This window comes from Pan paniscus, chromosome 10 (genome assembly GCF_029289425.2).
Source record: "Pan paniscus chromosome 10, NHGRI_mPanPan1-v2.0_pri, whole genome shotgun sequence".
In the NCBI taxonomy this organism is placed as follows: Eukaryota; Metazoa; Chordata; class Mammalia; order Primates; family Hominidae; genus Pan; species Pan paniscus.
In genome coordinates, this window is record NC_073259.2 from 46489881 (window position 1) to 46509893 (window position 20013).

Genomic DNA, 20013 nt, shown 5'->3' on the forward strand with positions numbered 1-20013 from the left:
TGAAGTCCTTGCCTATGCCTGTGGCCTGAATGGTATTGCCTAGGTTTTCTTGTAGGGTTTTTATGGTTTTAGGTCTAACATTTAAGTCTTTAATCCATCTTGAATTAATTTTTGTATAAGGTGTAAGGAAGGGATCCAGTTTCAGCTTTCTACATATGGCTAGCCAGTTTTCCCAGCACCATTTATTAAATAGGGAATCCTTTTCCCATTTCTTGTTTTTGTTAGGTTTGTCAAAGATCAGATGGTTTTAGATGTGTGGTGTTATTTCTGAGGCCTCTGTTCTGTTCCATTGGTCTATATCTCTGTTTTGGTACCAGTACCATGCTGTTTCGGTTATTGTAGTCTTCTAGTATAGTTTGAGGTCAGGTAGCCTGATGCCTCCAGCTTTGTTCTTTTTGCTTAGGATTGTCTTGGCAATGTGGGCTCTTTTTTGGTTCCATATGAACTTTAAAGTAGTTTTTTTCCAATTCTGTGAAGAAAGTCATTGGTAGCTTGATGGGGATGGCATTGAATCTATAAATTACTTTAGGCAGTATGGCCATTTTCACAATATTGATTCTTCCTATCCATGAGCATGGAATATTCTTCCATTTGTTTGTGTCCTCTTTTATTTCGTTGAGCAGTGGTTTGTAGTTCTCCTTGAAGAGAATTGGATTCCTAGGTATTTTATTCTCTTTGTAGCAATTGTATTATTCTCTTTGTAGCAATTGTAAATGGGAGTTCACTCATGATTTGGCTCTCTGCTTGTCTGTTAATGGTGTATAGGAATGCTTGTGATTTTTGCACATTGATTTTGTATCCTGAGACTTTGCTGAAGTTGCCTATCAGCTTAAGGAGATTTTGGGCTGAGACGATGGGGTTTTCTAAATATACAATCATGTCATCTGCAAACACGACAATTTGACTTCCTCATTTCCTAATTGAATACCCTTTATTTCTTTCTCTTGCCTGATTGCCCTGGCCAGAACTTCCGACACTGTGTTAAATAGGAGTGGTGAGAGAGGGCATCCTTGTCTTGTGCTGGTTTTCAAAGGGAATGCTTCCAGTTTTTGCCCATTCAGTATGATATTGGCTGTGGGTTTGTCATAAATAGCTCTTATTATTTTGAGAAACATTCCATCAATACCTAGTTTATTGAGTGTTTTTAGCATGAAGCACTGTTGAATTTTGTCAAAGGCCTTTTCTGCATCTATTGGGATAACCATGTGGTTTTTGTCATTGGTTCTGTTTATGTGATGGATTACGTTTATTGATTTGCATATATTGAACCAGCCTTTCTTCCCTGGGATGAAGCCAGCTTGATCGTGGTGGATAAGGTTTTTGGTGTGCTACTGGATTCGGTTTGCCAGTATGTTATTGAGGATTTTCACATTGATGTTCATCAGGGATATTGGTCTAAAATTCTCTTTTTTTTGTTGTGTCTCTGCCAGGCTTTGGTATCAGGATGTTGCTGGCCTCATAAAATGAGTTAGGGAGGATTCCCTCTTTTTCTATTGATTGGAATAGTTTCAGGAGGAATGGTACCAGCTCCTCTTTGTACCTCTGGTAGAATTCAGCTGTGAATCCGTCTGGTCCTGGACTTGTTTTGGTTGGTAGGCTATTATTGCCTGAATTTCAGAGCCTGTTATTGGTCTATTCAGAGATTGAACTTCTTCCTGGTTGTCTTGGGAGGGTGTATGTGTCCAGGAATTTATCCATTCCTCCTACATTTTCTAGTTTATTTGCGTAGAGGTGTTTGTAGTATTCTCTGATGGTAGTTTGTATTTCTGTGGGATCAGTGGTGATATCCCCTTTATCATTTTGTATTGTGTATATTTGATTCTTCTCTCTTTTCTTCTTTATTAGTCTTGCTAGTGGTCTATCAATTTTGATGATCTTTTCAAAAAACCAGCTCCTGGATTCATTGATGTTTTGAAGGGTTTTTTTGTGTCTATCACTTTCAGTTCTGCTCTGATCATAGTTACTTCTTGCCTTCTGCTAGGTTTTGAATTTGTTTGCTCTTGCTTCTTTAGTTCTTTTAATTGTGATGTTAGGGTGTCAATTTTAGATCTTTTCCTGGTTTCTCTTGTGGGCATTTAGTGTTATAAATTTCCTTCTACACACTGCTTTAAATGTGTCCCAGAGATTCTTGTACATTGTGTCTTTGTTCTCATTGGTTTCCAAGAACATCTTTATTTCTGCCTTCATTTCGTTAGTTACCCAGTAGTCATTCAGGAGCAAGTTGTTCAATTTCCATGTAGTTGTGCAGTTTTGAGTGAGTTTCTTAATCCTGAGTTCTAATTTGATTGCACTGTGGTCTGAGAGACAGTTTGTTGTGATTTCTGTTCTTTCACATTTGCTGAGGAGTGCTTTACTTCCAATTGTGTGGTCAGTTTTGGAATAAGTGTGATGTGGTGCTGAGAAGAATGTATATTCTGTTGATTTAGGGTGGAAAGTTCTGTAGATGTCTATTAGGACTGCTTGTTGCAGAGCTGAGTTCAGGTCCTGGATATCCTTGTTAACCTTCTGTCTCGTTGATCTGTCCAATATTGACAGTGGGGTGTTAAAGTCTCCCATTATTATTGTTTGGGAGTCTTAAGTCTCTTTGTAGGTCTCTAAGGACTTGCTTTATGAATCTGAGTGCTCCTGTATTGGGTGCATATATATTTAGGATAGTTAGATCTTCTTGTTGAATTGATCCCTTTACCATTAGGTAGTGGCTTTCTTTGTCTCTTTTGATCTTTGTTGGTTTAACATCTGTTTTATCAGAGACTGGGATTGCAACCCCTGCTTTTTTTTGCTTTCCATTTGCTTGTTAGATCTTCCTCCATGCCTTTATTTTGAGCCTATGTGCGTCTTTGCACGTGAGATGGGTCTCCTGAATGCAGCACACTGATGGGTCTTTACTCTATCCAATTTGCAGTCTTTGTGTTTTAATTGGGGCATTTAGCCCATTTACATTTAAGGGTAATATTGTTATGTGTGAATTTGATCCTGTCATTATGATGTTCGCTGGTTATTTTGACTGTTAATTGATGCAGTTTCTTCCTAGCATCAATGGTCTTTACAATTTGGCCTGTTTTTGCAGTGGCTGGTACTGGTTGTTTCTTTCCATGTTTAGTGCTTCCTTCAGAAGCTCTTGTAAGGCAAGCTGGGTGGTGACACAATCTGTCAGCATTTGCTTGTCTGTAAAGGATTTTATTTCTCCTTCACTTAGGAAGCTTAGTTTGGCTAGATATGAAATTCTGGGTTGAAAATTCTTTTCATTAAGAATGTTGAACATTGGCCCCTACTGTCTTCTGGCTTGTAGGGTTTCTGCTGAGAGATCTGCTGTTAGTCTGATGGGCTTTCGTCTGTGGATAACTCGACCTTTCTCTCTGACTGCCCTTAACACTTTTTCCTTCATTTCAACCTTGGTAAATCTGACAATTTTGTGTCTTGGGGTTGCTCTTCTCGAGGAGTATCTTTGTGGCATTCTCTGTATTTTGTGAATTTGAATGTTGGCCTGCCTTGCTAGGTTGGGGAAGTTCTCCTGGATAATATCCTGAAGTGTGTTTTCCAACGTGGTTCCATTCTCCCCATCACTTTCAGGTACACCAATCAATCGTAAATTTGCTCTTTTCACATAGTCCCATATTTCTTGGAGGCTTTGTTTGTTTCTTTTACTCTTTTTTCTCTAACCTTGTCTTGTCGCTTTATTTCATTAATTTGATCTTCAATCACTGATACCCTTTCTTCCACTTTATCGAATTGGCTACTGAAGCTTGTGCATGCATCACGAAGTTCTCATGCCATGGTTTTCAGTTCCATCGGTCATTTAAGGTCTTCTCTGCACTGTTTATTGTAGTTAGTCATTCGTCTAATCTTTTTTCAAGGTTTTTAGTTTCCTTATGATGAGTTCGAACATCCTCCTTTAGCTTGGAGAAGTTTGTATTGCGGACCTTCTGAAGCCTACTTCTGTCGACTTGTCAAAGTCATTCTCCGTCCAGCTTAGTTCCGTTGCTGGTGAGGAGCTGTGTTCCTTTGGAAGAGAATAGGTGCTCTGATTTTTAGAATTTTCAGCTTTTTTGCTCCGGTTTCTCCCCATCTTTGTGGTTTAATCTCCCTTTGGTCTTTGATGTTGGTGACCTCAGTTGGAAATGTAGAAATCACCCTTCTTCTGCGTTGATCACGCTGGGAGCTGCAGATTGGAGCTGTGCCTATTCGGCCATCTTGGAACGCCCCCTAACTCTTAAAGGAAATGTTGAAATGCCTTACTGGGGCACTTTTTTTTTTTTTTTTTTTTTTTTTTAGAATCTTTAAAAAATACTTCCTAGGATTACTGATGTATAAGGGAAATTTAGCAGCGTTTAGAGTTTTGGGATAACTTTTTAAGTGAGTATTTTAATTTAACACTATCAGTTTAAATATTTCTGCCTATTTCTCTTATATTAAAGGAATTTCAAGCAGTTTTACATTTTATAGAAATTAAATGTCTTTGTATTTTTATTACTGTTCTTTTCTGAAGTTGGGATAAACACCCTTGCATCAAGTAAATTATGAAATATACATACAGAAAAGTACACAAGACAAATTATGATTTAGAGAATAATTACAAAGTGAACACCCATGAAATCACCGAGTCAGAAAATTAAGACATCACCCCTAAAAAACCTCTCTGTGTACCCCTGACTGATCAAGATCCTCTTCCTGCCCTCTTAAACTGTTATGCATAGACGATCCTTTGCATAACAGTTTTCTTTCTTAGAAATAACAATTTCATAAGGAAGTCAGAGGAGGTATTTTTATCCTCTTTTTATAAAGGCAGAAAAGGAAAGTTTGTTTTGCTATGTTTGTACTAGTTAGTAGTAGCAAATAGATTTCTTAGTTTAATACTTTTCCAGTGCATTTAATATGACTGTATTCTTTTTTTTTTTTTTTTTTTTTGAGACGGAGTTTCACTCTTTGTCGCCCAGGCTGGAGTGCAGTGGCGCGATCTCAGCTCACTGCAACCTCTGACTTCTGGGTTCAAGTGATTCTCCTGCCTCAGCCTCCCTGGTAGCTGGGATTACAGGCACCTGCCATCATGCCTGGCTAATTTTTGTATTTTTAGTAGAGACAGGGTTTCACCATGTTGGCCAGACTGGTCTTGAACTCCTGACCTCAAGTGATCTGCCCACCGTGGCCTCCCAAAGTGCTAGGATTACAGGCATGAGCCACCATGCCTGGCCTATTACGACCGTATTCTTGGTAATACTGGTTGTGTGTGTTGTGTGTGCTAGGCATAAATCTAGTTGTTTTCACACATTATGGTCATTTTCATATATTTATTTACTGTTCTTTTCAGTAAAAGTGATTATTTAATTAAATGTAGTTTAAACTTTTACATCTTTGTAAGACTTCTTTACAAAAATTAATGCACAAGTTTACAGAAGGCCTTTGTTAGACGTCACTGTCCATAATTATAAAAACATTGCCACGTGATATGTGTAATATCCCATGACTAAATACCATAAGTAGCTTTTACAAATATGTTGGGCCCACCTTCTTGTTAAAAATGAATTTATGTTAATAGTTGTGAAAATACAATGTGAATTTAAATCTCTATGGCAATATGACAAAACAAAACACCTCTAGGAAATGAGAAATCTTGGGGTAAACTGTTCTGTAAATGATCCAAAATCAACAAAGTTAGTATCCTAGTGGGAAGGGAAAAAAATTGCTGTTGATTTTTATAATGGATCTTCATGATAAATAAAAATGTCGGCATTATTTTTAAAAAGTAGAGGATAGCAGTTTGGTATAATGCCTTTGAGACTGGATTTGAGCCCCACTTGATAAACTTTGCAATCTTGAGCAAGTTAGTTAATCCCTGCGTTATCCTTACTTTTTCTCCGTAAATTGAGAATAACTCACAGATTAGTTTATATCAAAGGAAATAATGTGCATAAATGCTGAGGCAATTTCAGGTGAAACAAATTTTAGTTTCCTTTTTAGTCACGTATTTGTGACACCACCTGGTCACCAGAGAAAGTGGTGAGGAAAGAAAGGAAGACTACGGAAAGTAGAGAGAGAAGAGAATGAGTCTCAGGATTATTGAAATGAAAGGCTAGGGCAGGGTAGTCTGTGCTTGAAGGGCTGGCAGCTTGGAGGTATTTTTAGCAAACCTCTAGACAGAGGGTAGGAGAGCAGAGATGTAGGTGAACTTGGGCCTGGGGTTTCCCCTGAGAGTGGTAATAAGTGAAAGTTTTCCTGATCCTTTTGTCTCTGCTAAAATATCTTATTTTGCTTTATTTCCTTTTTTTTTTCTTCATTTTTCTGTTTCCTGATGTCAAAACTTCACCTGTTTGGTCCCTTTTTCTCTTTATTCCTTTGTTCTTCTCTCTCTCTCTCACTTTTTTTTTAAATGGTCACAATATACAACTAAATAAAATGTTACGCTTCCGAGTCATGATTTTAAAAAAGGAGTGAATTGAACCTTTCATATTTTCTTAAGTTCTTTCTATAGTGGTTTCTTTTATGGTTTACTCCTGTTACTAGCATACTGTTCTTCCCCACAGTCCTTCCAGCTGTCATCAGTGACCCTCAGTGGCTCTCAGTACCCCGGGTCTACACTTAACAGAGACCAATGATTAGGAAATTCATAAATTCAAATCATTATTTACATATCTGTTGTCAAGGACAGGGTTTAATACACATATCCATTCTTGATCAGTATCTTGATAAAAACTTTTGCTGATACAGTTCTTAGCAAAGCATAGGCCTTAACTTAATATGATTATTCTTTAAAATAGAACTGCTTGAAGAATTCTGTTATAAATTTTCTTACAGCTTTTTCATTTTTGTACCTTCGTTTAGTAACACTCATTTATTACCATTGGGTCATATCTTAGCTGCATTAATGGAATTTCTGGTTTTAACGTTGAGTTTGTTATCTATTGCAGAAGAAGAAGTGCTTATATTTACAACTTTTCAATTTATAATTCAACTATGTAGTTGGAATGTATACTTAGAGTACATTGAGGAAAGTTTTCTTCTCTTTTCTAAAGATAAAACAAATTTCAAACATATACAAAAGTATATAGCTGCAACTGTTAATCAATATTTGCAAATTTTAGAAGAAGCTTTTCTTAACTTGTTTCATTTTTCAATACCTTTGGTGGAACAATAGCTCCTCAGTGTATTTCTGTGTGTTTGGTATGATGATATAGTGAAGAATATTGTTATATTTTATTAGATATACATATATTATTAAATATCAACATAAGTTGAAAATGACACGTGTGTAGTGATTGAGATAAACAATGAAAGCCATTTATTTTATTAAATTGGAAAAAAGGGTTTACTTTTACCAACTTTGTGAATATTACTTGGCAGATTTTTAATCCTGGGCTAGTTTTATCCAGCTGCTATATATTGAGACAATGTGTTTAGGTTTTAATGATAGTCTATCCCATACATAATGCTGGTTATTGTCTGCCCTTATTCCACTTGCCTTCAGTTAGTCCACAATACTGCTGTTGGTTTGGTAATTTCTTTGCTGTATTGCCCCTAGAATAGAGTCCAGACTCCTTTCATGGCATCCAAGTCCCTTCATAGGCTGTCTTCAAACAGCCTTTGAGGCTTCATCTCCACCATGCCGTGCCTTGCACCAGCCCCACTGGACTTCTCACCTTTCCACTGACTGTGCTGCACCCTTCAACTTTGCCATTCCTGTGTGCTTTTTCTGTGAAGGCTTCCCTCATGCCAGTGTTTATCTTCCTTCCTGTGTTCTCTTAGCGTTTTGTGCTTTCATCTCTTAAACATGCCCATGGCCTTATATATTTACGTATACATGTCTCTCTCCCTTGTTTCGACCTACCTGGGATAAGTGCTTTGTATAGCTTTTTATTTTTGTATTCTCAGACTTCTAAGTCTGTCTAGCCACCAAATTGAATTTACTAATCACTGGGATATTAGCTGTAAGATCATTGCAGCCTTTTAACTTGTGACCCTAAAATAGGAAACCTTTAATATTTTGATTTAAGGAATTGATTTTAATTGTTTTAGAAACCACTCAAGAAGGTTATTATTGAAGAAACTGGTAATTTGATACAGACTATTGATGTGCCAGATAGCACTACTGCTGCTGCTACAGAGAATAATCCTATTAATCTAGCAAATGTAATAGCAGCCACAGGCACCACAAGTAAGAAGAATTCAAGCCAAGATGACCTTTTTCCCACAAGTGATACTCCAAGAGCAAAAGTATTGAAAATAGAAGAAGTCAGTGATACTTCATCCCTGCAGTGAGTAGAAATGCTGTTATTTGCTGATCATCCAGAATGGGATAATTCCAATGGAGAATTGATATTACTGAGACTTCTGATTTGTACTCATCATGCTAATTTTTTGAACTGCCTAACTTAAGTTTCTAGCTTTTCTTTTTTGTTTGTACTTATTGTAAGGGTGATTTTGCTTAAAGAATGATTACTATTTTTTTTTAACCACAGTGTGAAATTTAAAGATGATAAGAAGGTATCTTGAAAATTGATTTTGTTTAAAAATTTTCATTTCTAGGATTTCAGTTTTATTATTTAGTTCAGCAAAATTTTAGTTTTTTAAAAGGAAGCTTCATAAAAATGTAGAATTTATGGATTGCCATTATTTCATCCATTAGTATTTAAGACTGTTGTGGACTCTAACTTTTGTTTGGCATTTAAAAAATAGTTTATGTGTTTTTTCTTGATAATGAGAATATAGAAGATATAGACTAATTAGGTTCATTTTGAGGTATGGAAACCTTACTCATATATTTTTACATTGCCACTCAACAAACCTGCTAAAAGTTGTTTTTTTCTTTTAAACTTTGAACTTTAGTAGTACTTTTATTTAAAGTGATAGTATAGATCATGAGACAATACTATATAGGCAGTTTTTTTTGGAAGAAGCATTTCTTCCTTTTTGGAATATCTTGAAAATGATCATTTAGATCTTTGAAAGGCTAAATCATTAGTGTATGTGACATGGTAATTGAAATATATAGAAATGGTATACTCAAAAGGTGGATAGGTTAGCTGCCCAGCAGAGGAGAATAGTCATTACATAGCCAGCATGTGAAAATTTGCAAGAGCGTAATCTGTTTTGCCAAAAAATGTTTATATATTATTAGCTGAAATAATTGAATGCTTGTATAATACAAATAGATAATACAATATTAATAGTCAAAAATTTAAAAATTTTTATTGATGTCTCCTTGATTGAGCTATGATTATTTATGGTTCTTTTCTGTTTGATACCTCTGAAATATTTCAGACCTCAAGCCAGTTTGAAGCAGGATGTATGTCAGTCTTACAGCGAGAAAATGCCTATAGAGATAGAACAAAAACCTGCTCAGTTTGCCACAACTGTTCTTCCTCCAATTCCTGCAAACTCGTTCCAGCTCGAATCTGATTTCAGACAATTGAAAAGTTCTCCAGATATGTTGTATCAGTATTTAAAGGTAAGAGAGAGGAAGGTAGTACTTCTGTTGTAAGTAAAAGGTCAGAGAACTTCTGTCACTTTATAATAATGGTGCCATATTTGCTTTTTGTAGGATATTATTGTAGAAATTATTGTAGAATACATCACCCTGGTCAGACCATTTAAAAATATTTACAACCAGGGAACCTTGATGTTCTCCTTTGGCAATAGATTCTGTGTCAAATTCTATTGTCTCAAATAACGTAATCTAATTTCATATATATTAGCTTAAGCTTAATCCTTCAAAAAAAACCCTAAAATACATTGAGTGTCTTCTGTGTGCCAAGCAGTGCTTGCAATATGTAGGCAATCATTCTTCTAATATTTGCTTTAAGAAAAAGAATCAAATCCTATGAAATTTAGCAAATAATGAATTAGCATGGTCCTTTTCAAGTGTAATGAGAGTAACATTTCCTAATAATTATGCAATATAAAATTACTTCCAAATACGTTTTCTCATGTAATTCTACTTTTAAAAATCTCTAGTTATATTTATTGCTCTTTGAGAGCCTTTAAAGTTTCCTGTCTCTCTTAGGATGGTGTATATCTCTTCTGCTCATAAGATTTTTCTGTGACTAGAATAGAGTGATTATCATGCAGTTCCTGTAACTTTCATTCTTCTATCATAATTGCATTTTAATGTGACTCCATTATTATTCATAAGTGCTAATGCATAGTAGTTATTCTTTTCTTTTTGTTTTGGACGGAGTTTTGCTCTTGTTGCCCAGGCTGGAGTGCAATGACGCAATCTCAGCTCACCGCAACCTCTGCCTCCCAGGTTCAAGCAATTCTCCTGCCTCAGTCTCCGAGTAGCTGGGATTACAGGGATGTGCCACCACGCCTGGCTAATTTTTTGTATTTTTAGTGGAGATGGGGTTTCTCCATGTTGGTCAGACTGGTCTCGAACTCCCAACCTCAGGTGATCCTCCCACCTTGGCCTCCCAAAGTAGTTATTCTTTACTATTTTTACCCAAGCAGTTGTTGTGTAATTTGTGATATGTAAGTGTTGCCATCAAGTAATTGTCTTTTTATTTTTTTTTCAAGCAAATTGAACCATCTTTGTATCCTAAGTTGTTTCAGAAAAATCTGGATCCAGATGTATTCAACCAGATCGTTAAAATTCTGCATGACTTTTACATTGAGTAAGTCAGGTTTTTTTTAGTTATACAGTAAGTCCTCACTTAATGTTATTGATAGGTTTTTGGAAACTGCAATTTTAATTAAAATGATTAAGACATAGGAACATAAGTCTTGTTTATGTCAATTGGCCTATGGTAAAATTGGTTTGTTTATACAGTATGCCGTTTTACATAAAGTCACAGTTTTCGTGAACCTATTGATGATGTTAAGTGAGAATTTACTGTACTCTTATGATGCTATGCTATTTCCAATGATTTGGGAAGTTGATTCTCTTTGAATGTATATGGCAAATTAGCAGCATATAGCAAAGTTAGCTTTCTTGTAAGTTTCATTGTTAGAGAAGTTGCAAGGAAATGACAAGTACAGACAATAAAAAGGGAAAAGTTTAAAAGGGAGGAAAAAGGACTCTAATTTTTTTGTAGAGAAAAGTAGGGTATGGAAATGACCAGTGTTTTAACAGAATGGTAGTTTCCGTACTAAGCTCTCATTTAAGAATATTGTAATTTCTTCAGTTGACTTGATAAATCTCTTCATTTGGGCATTTAAAATACAGGTATCCAGGGGAAAAAATGCTGTCATTTATGTATAATTAGAAGTATTGTGTTAGTAAACAGAATTATTAATAAATGAGCTGCTTTTAACTGATCATTTGTTTCTATATTTGGATTATTTCAGGAAAGAAAAGCCATCACTCATCTTTGAAATCTTACAAAGACTTTCTGAACTAAAAAGGTTTGATATGGCAGTGATGTTTATGTCAGAAACAGAGAAAAAGAGTAAGTTCTATGAAAGTTTTCCCATGTTTATTTTTGTACATTCCTGTATTCATTCAACAAATAATAGCTGGCATTTATTGACTACTTATTGTGTATAAGGTTATATTTAATTAAATATTTATATTTAAATTGGATGATATTAAATTATATTTAAGTTAATTAAATTGGATAACAAGAACAGTTAAAATTGTTTTGTTAGTCCTGACAATATTATGAAGTGTAGGTACGGTTTTCACTCTCCTTTTACAGAGGAGGAAACAGGTATAGAGAGGCTAAGAAACTTGCTAAGGTCACATAGCTAGGAAGCCAGACCTAGGATTCGAACCCAGGCAGTCCAACTCCATAGTCTGAGCTCTTCTACTTGAAAACGCAGTAAATGGTATGATGGTGGAGTTCCTACTGTTACTATGTAAAGGATCAAAGCCACAGGACCATGTAACTGGGCGAGGTACAGGAAAGGTCTGATCCATTCTGAGAGAGGTAATTTCCTTGAGTTTGATTTTAGCTGAATTCTCAAAGAAGTGCAAGAGTTAGAGGAAAGGCTGAGCAAGAGAGTTTTAGACTGAAAGAATGATACATGTAGTGGTTCTGAGGCAGGAAAGAGCAAATTGAGTCCAGAGAATTTAAAATGGTATGGCTGGATTGTAGAATAGGGAGTAATGAGTGGCAGGTGATGAACCTGAAGAATTGTATTTCTTTTTTATTTCCACATCACAATTTTTGGCATAAAGAGTCCGTTTTGAGAAATCCTAATTAAAGAAAAATTGCACTATGCAGAAACTTCAGTTGCTCAGAGTTTTGGGCTATACTCATTTCAGGAAAAAAGAGAAAAGTCATTCACATACCAGTGTTCTTTTTTTTTCTTTTTAATAATTAGCAAAACTCAGTGTACCATTTTCAGATACCTCCTGTACTAAACATACATGGGCTTCTTTTATTTCTTCTTTATCTTTTTAGCAGTGATGTTGAATGATTTTAAATCAATAAGAAAGATACTTTTGAAATTACACTTAGGGAAGTGGACATGTAATTTAGATATATATATTTTTTAGGCCAGGCATGGTGGCTCATGCCTGTAATCCCAGCACTTTGGGAGGTTAAGGCAGGAGGATCGCTTGAGACCAGGCTGGCCAACATGGCAAAACCCCGTCTTTACAAAAAATACAAAAATCAGTTGGTTGCAGTGGCGTGCATCTGTAGTCCCAGCTACTAGGGGGGCTGAGGTGGGAGAATCGTTTCAGCACGGAAGGTTGAGGCTGCAGTGAGCCATGATTGTGCCACTGCGTTCCAACCTAGGCAACAGAGTGAGACTCTGTCTCAAATAAATAGTTAAATAAAAATAAAAAATATATATATTAAAATATATATATGTATATTTTAATAGTGGGGGTTTAAACCAAAAGTTTTGGTTTTAGCTTTAGTTAACCAGAAATGTTCCTTGAAATCCCTGAAAAATGTTACTGTTTCTTATTATATTTTGACCTCATCTTTTTTTTTTTTTTTTTTTTTTTAATTTTCATTTTTATTTTTATTGATCATTCTTGGGTGTTTCTCACAGAGGGGGATTTGGCAGGGTCATAGGACAATAGTGGAGGGAAGGTCAGCAGATAAACAAGTGAACAAAGGTCTCTGGTTTTCCTAGGCAGAGGACCCTGAGGCCCTCTGCAGTGTTTGTGTCCCTGGGTACTTGAGATTAGGGAGTGGTGATGACCTTCAAGCATCTGTTTAACAAAGCACATCTTGCACCGCCCTTAATCCATTTAACCCTGAGTGGACACAGCACATGTTTCAGAGAGCACAGGGTTGGGGGGTAAGGTCACAGATCAACAGGATCCCAAGGCAGAAGAATTTTTCTTAGTACAGAACAAAATGAAAAGTCTCCCATGTCTACTTCTTTCCACACAGACACGGCAACCATCCGATTTCTCAATCTTTTCCCCACCTTTCCCCGCTTTCTATTCCACAAAACCACCATTGTCATCATGGCCTGTTCTCAATGAGCTGTTGGGCACACCTCCCAGACGGGGTGGTGGCCGGGCAGAGGGGCTCCTCACTTCCCAGTAGGGGCGGCCGGGCAGAGGCACCCCTCACCTCCCGGACGGGGCGGCTGGCTGGGCGGGGGGCTGACCCCCCCCACCTCCCTCCCGGATGGGGCGGCTGGCCGGGCGGGGGGCTGACCACCCCACCTCCCTCCCGGACGGGGCGGCTGGCTGGGCAGAGGGGCTCCTCACTTCCCAGTAGGGGCGGCCGGGCAGAGGCGCCCCTCACCTCCCAGACGAGGCGGCTGGCCGGGCGGGGGGCTGACCCCCCACCTCCCTCCCGGACGGGGCGGCTGGCCGGGCGGGGGGCTGACCCCCCCACCTCCCTCCCGGATGGGGCGGCTGGCCGGGCGGGGGGCTGACCCCCCACCTCCCTCCCGGACGGGGCGGCTGGCCGGGCGGGGGGCTGACCCCCCCACCTCCCTCCCAGATGGGGCGGCTGGCCGGGCAGAGGGGCTCCTCACTTCCCAGTAGGGGCGGCCGGTCAGAGGCGCCCCTCACCTCCCGGACGAGGCGGGTGGCCGGGCAGGGGGCTGACCCCCCCACCTCCCTCCCGGATGGGGCGACTGGCCAGGCGGGGGGCTGACCCCTCCACCTCCCTCCCGGATGGGGTGGCTGGCTGGTCGGGGGGCTGACCCCCTCACCTCCCTCCCGGACGGGGCGGCTGGCTGGGCAGAGGGGCTCCTCACTTCCCAGTAGGGGCAGCCGGGCAGAGGTGCCCCTCACCTCCCGGACGGGGTGGCTGGCCGGGCGGGGGGCTGACCCCCCCACCTCCCTCCCGGATGGGGCGGCTGGCCGGGCCGGGGGCTGACCTCCCCACCTCCCTCCCGGATGGGGTGGCTGGCCGGGTGGGGGGCTGAAACCCCCACCTCCCTCCCGGACGGGGTGGCTGGCTGGGCAGAGGGGCTCCTCACTTCCCAGATGGGGTGGCTGCCGGGCAGAGGGGCTCCTCACTTCTCAGACGGGGCGGCTGCCGGGCGGAGGGTCTCCTCCCTTCTCAGATGGGGCGGCTGGGCAGAGACGCTCCTCACCTCCCAGACGGGGTCGCGGCCGGGCAGAGGTGCTCCTCACATCCCAGACGGGGCGGCGGGGCAAAGGCGCTCCCCACATCTCAGACGATGGGTGGCCGGGCAGAGACACTCCTCACTTCCTAGATGGGATGGCGGCCGGGAAAAGGCGCTCCTCACTTCCTAGATGGGATGGCGGCCAGGCAGAGACGCTCCTCACTTTCCAGACTGGGCAGCCAGGCAGAGGGGCTCCTCACATCCCAGACGATGGGCGGCCAGGCAGAGATGCTCCTCACTTCCTAGACGGGGTGGCGGCTGGGCAGAGGCTGCACTCTGGGCACTTTGGGAGGCCAAGGCAGGCGACTGGGAGGTGGAGGTTGTAGCGAGCCGAGATCACGCCACTGCACTGCAGCCTGGGCACCATTGAGCACTGAGTGAACCAGACACCGTCTGCAATCCCGGCACCTCCGGAGGCCGAGGCTGGCGGATCACTCGCGGTTAGGAGCTGGAGACCAGCCCGGCCAACACAGCGAAACCCCGTCTCCACCAAAAAAATACGAAAACCAGTCAGGCGTGGCGGCACGCGCCTGCAATCGCAGGCACTCGGCAGGCTGAGGCAGGAGAATCAGGCAGGGAGGTTGCAGTGAGCCGAGATGGCAGCAGTACAGTCCAGCTTCGGCTGGGCATCAGAGGGAGACCGTGGAAAGAGAGGGAGAGGGAGACCGTGGGGAGGGGGAGAGGGAGACCGTGGGGAGGGGGAGAGGGAGACCGTGGGGAGAGGGAGAGGGAGAGGGCTTGACCTCATCTTTTACCACTATTTTTTCAACCACTCTGCCCCATTATAGTGGTTTTATATAGCTTTTAATATACCAAACTGTCAGGCGGGTGCAGTGGCTCACGCCTGTAATTGCAGCACTTTGGGAGGCCGAGGCAGGTGGATCACCTGAAGTCAGGAGCTCAAGACCAGACTGGCCAACATGATGCAACCCTGTCTCTACTAAAAATACAAAAGAAAAAAAAGAAAAAAAAGAAAAAAAATTAGCTGGGCGTGGTGGCAGACACCTGTAATCCCAGCTACTTGGGAGGCTCAGGCAGGAGAATCAATCACTTGAATCCAGGAGGCATAGGTTGCAGTGAGCCGAGATTGCACCATTGCACTCCAGCCTGGGCAACAAGAGTGAAACTCTGTCTCAAAAAAAATAAAAAAAAAAATTACGAAACTGCCAAACTTATTTTGGCCTCGAGGACTTTGGCTGTTCTCTCAACGTAGAATTATCTTCCTACATATCTTCACTTGTGTGCTTCTTCATTTGGTTTTCACCTATCACCACTTCAAAGATGTCTTTCTTCACTGACCCCCCCATGAACCTCTCTCTTCTTACCCTGCTTTATTTCTCTTCGTAATACATTACTAGCTGACAGTGGTTCATGTGTATGTTTATTATATCTCCCTCTCTAATAGAATGAAAGCTCCATGACAGCAGGAACTTTGTCTACCTCGTTCACTGGGCCTCAGTGCTAGTGCATAATAACCCCTCAGTGTCAGTGTGTTGAATGAATGAATTTACTGTTACTCTAATGTGATAAGTTCAAGGTATCCGAGAATGCAGGTGGGCTCTTCAGACTGGCTGACCAATAGTACTGTCTTGATGGGGTTTCCACTGTCTGCTAAGTTAAACATGGAAAGCACTTAGAATGGTTCTGGCATGCAACCAGGTATTCAGTAAATACTTAGCTGTTGTTATATTTTATTATTGCCATTATCATTAATAACTGTTAGCTAGTTCTCCAGTTTTAATGTTGAGAAGCATGAACTATAAACTGTTTTCCTAATGTTGAGTGTCGACCGATCAGTGGTAGTAAATATGATTTTTTTGCGATTCATAATCTTATTTATTTATTTATTTTTTTGAGACGGAGTCTCACTCTGTCGCCCAGGCTGGAGTGCAGTGGCTCGATCTCAGCTCACTGCAAGCTCTGCCGCCTGGGTTCATGCCATTCTCCTGCCTCAGCCTCCTGAGTAGCTGGGACTACAGGCGCCCGCCACCACTCGCGGCTAATTTTTTTGTATTTTTAGTAGAGACGGGGTTTCACTGTGTTAGCCAGGATGGTCTCGATCTCCTGACCTCATGATCCGCCCGCCTCGGCCTCCCAAAGTGCTGGGATTACAGGCGTGAACCACCACGCCCGGCCCATGATCTTATTTTTAACATGTAGTAGTTTTAATTTTGTAATGTAAAAATATTTAACTGTCCCATCAAGTGTGATTTCATCAGTGTCATTGCTGTTTTTCATTTACAGTAGTGATGTAAAGTTTTCTTTTAAAATAAAATGATTTAGGTTTGAAAAACAGTTTAGTTGAAATAAAAATATTAAGTAAATAAAAGTACACTTGTTACACAGATAGGGTAAACATTTTTAAGGTAGTACAGAATGAATTAAGTTTAATCTGCAAGATTAATATCATTGAGAATGCAGGGCAAATTTTATACTGCTAAAGCAAAATATTCCTGAAAGAACCATTGTTGGATTGCTGTATAATTTTGTGTTCTCAGATTGGCTTTTTAAATATCTGAATTATAAACCTATTTATTGCTTTAAAATGTAAAATGTTTTTGACAAATAGATTGCTCCTTTTAATTTACATTTTGCTTGGTTTTTAAAAAATGAGATTAAAATGGAGAATTTCTTTTTCTTTTTCAGTTGCACGTGCATTATTTAATCACATAGACAAGTCAGGATTGAAGGATAATTCTGTCGAAGAACTCAAGAAAAGATACGGTGGTTGATTCCCATTTTTGCTGAAATAATTGTTTTTGACTTTCATATGTAAATTTTTTCTACTGAAAGTGTTTTGCTGTTTAAGAAAATGAAATTATATAGCAGGAAAGGACTATCTTTGAACATAAGTTAATTAACTATAAGGTGAATTGTGATTTAACTAGTGAGAATTATATTCAAGTGAACTCTAAGTGTTTTTCTGAAAATAAAAATATAAACAATGAGATACATTTGTAAGGATCAGCATTTTATTTTATGAGTCATTTTAAATGTTAAATTTAGATACATTCTTCAGTGACCCATAAATGTAACATTATTTTTATATTTTCATGAGTTTTTGTAACCACTTGCCAAAGCTGCTTCGTTAGCATATGAATAATTACCTTTGTAAAGAGGAAGTTAAATAGATAGTGAGATCCTTTCTTTATAAAACTTTTAAATGTTATTGTGCCAATTCACTAACATGAAGTTATTTAGTTGCATGTATTTTTAGTATTTATGTTGAAAGAAAGAAGACTTTTAACTGGACTTTCAAACTAGGTTAATTGAAGTATCACAGTATTCTTACATTTTAATGCCATAGGGTTTTTCCCCTTAAGATATCCATGTTACATACCAGTTAAGGACAGATAATGTAATGCAAGGTGTAAAAATGTAAAAATTAGTAATGTTTAAAGTACTAATTAGCATATAGCCCATACGTATTTGTTGGATGTGAGTGTAGCATTTGTAAACTTTTGAAAGTAGGGCTAGAACTCTGCTCATCCCTGTACTCTGCATAGTACCTAGCACAGACCTTTGCACATAGTTAGGTGCTCAACTGATACTTATAAAATTTAATTGAATTTGACGCAAGAATCATATTAAGTAAATGTTTAAAGTAGCAGCCTAGCAAATTTTTGGGCATGGTGTAAACACTGGTAAAACCAGTTAATTTTAGAGACTATCAAGTTAAAAAATATTAGGACACCATCCTTTAATTGTTATCAGCATCAATAAGACAGTTCAGTTTACAATTTTATACAATATTGTGGTTAATTTTTATTGCCATTATACATATTACTATTCTTATGAATTGTTTGAGAAGTAATCATAATTTGTTTACAAAGATAATTTCTTCAGGTTGTGGTATAAATTATTGAGATATGTTTGTAATTTGGATAGTTTGAATGCTTTAAAATACACTTGATAGAGTTTATTAACTTTGTTTATTGCTAAATGTATTATGATATATAAACAGGCAATTGAATTTAGCTTTTTATCTGCTATGATCTGAATGTTTATATCCCCCACAAATTCATATGTTGAAATCCTAACCCTGAAGGCGATGGTCTTCGGAGGTGGGGCCTTTGGGAAGTGATTGGGTCAAGAGGGCAGGCCCTTGTAAAAGAGGCCCCAGAGAGCTTGTTCACCAATTACACCATGTAAGGACACATAAGAAGGCACCATCTACGAACAAGAAGGTGGGCCTTCACCAGACACCAGAGACCAGAATCTACTGGCATCTTCATCTTGGACTCCCCAGCCTCCAGAACTGTAAGAAATAAATTTCTGTTTTTATTAATGTAAGCTACCCAGTTTGATATTTTATTATAGCAACCCGAATGGACTACGGTATGATCTTTTGAAGAAACTTACAAGGTAGTCAGGGCAGGTAATGTTATTGTCATTCTTAACATAAGAAAAGGAGGCTCAGAGGGTTAATGTTCTCTGCATGATTATAGAGCTAAAAATTGGCCAAAACAGTTCAGAACGTGCTGTCTTCTCTTAATGTAGAGCTATTTGAACTACTTCCAGCTGCAGTTTTTATGTTGTGTTACCTGTGTAGAGACTGTTAACTGAAGAAGTACAGATCACAAGATTTACTATAGAATTTGAATTTTAAAAAATTTCTGATGTTAGCCTGATTTCTCCCCAGAGACATTTTCATGTAGTGATTTAAGACCAGAGGCTCTGGATTCAGACTTCTTGAGTTTGAATTCTGGCTCCATCTGGCTTTAGGGCCTTGGACAAGTTACTTTTCTATTCTTTGTTTTTGAAATCTGTAGAATGGGTATAAGTGAGATTGAATGAATGCACACATTTTGTTTTTGGAGCAGGGCTGGATGTATAGTAAGCGACTGTTGTTACTATTATTATTACAATTACCAACATTTCCTAAAAGTGATTAGAATAAAGAACAGTCTTTAGGGGCTGTCATATTGTTGCCTTATTGCAAAATAGCATAGTGGTTAATAAAGTCATTTTTGGGTCAAATAACCTGCGTATACAACCTATTGCACTCAACTAGCTTGTGAATTTGGACATACTGCTTAGCCTCTCTAAGCTTCCGTTTCCTCTCATATAAAATAGAATATTAGTAAATGCCTACCTCAAAGATTTTTAGAAAGGCTAATACTTATAAGTATTAGCACATTAATGCCTGTCACATAGTGCTCAGTCATTTTTATTAATAATAGTAATATTATTGCCTTAAAGGTATAAAAGCAGTACTTTCCCAAGTGGTTTCTTTCTGGAAATGTAGTTATTTACTGTTAATTGTATCTTTTGACTTGATAGCAACATTTACATCATAATTATTCTTGAATTGTTGGCAGAAGCACCATGCCTGTCATTTATTGGCTGCCTCCGACTCTGGTTTTAGTTACACTCAATTTAATAAATTGATGGGGCATATCCAAGTCCTTACCATTTTAACAATTTGTGCTAATGCATTTGAAAAAAATTTTACTTCCAACCTCTAAATCCATTCTCTCTGTTAACAGGAGGCATTTCTGAACACAGTACCAAGGCTCATTTTACCTTTTTACA

The 20013-nt window shown here is 39.2% G+C and overlaps 1 protein-coding gene across 2 annotated transcripts in view; it reads left to right on the forward strand.

Moving 5' to 3' along the window:
- RPAP3 (RNA polymerase II associated protein 3) overlaps nt 1-18771 on the forward strand; it is a 46523-nt gene extending 27752 nt beyond the window's left edge. For both annotated transcript variants that reach the window (XM_003825768.6, XM_034935975.3), the window contains 5 exons: nt 8008-8246; nt 9253-9439; nt 10504-10601; nt 11275-11375; nt 17125-18771. In XM_003825768.6, the coding sequence (XP_003825816.2) occupies nt 8008-8246; nt 9253-9439; nt 10504-10601; nt 11275-11375; nt 17125-17210 (711 nt within the window). In that variant the 3' untranslated portion in view covers nt 17211-18771. The remainder of the gene's footprint in view (nt 1-8007; nt 8247-9252; nt 9440-10503; nt 10602-11274; nt 11376-17124) is intronic.
- The last annotated feature ends 1242 nt before the right edge of the window (nt 18772-20013 follow it).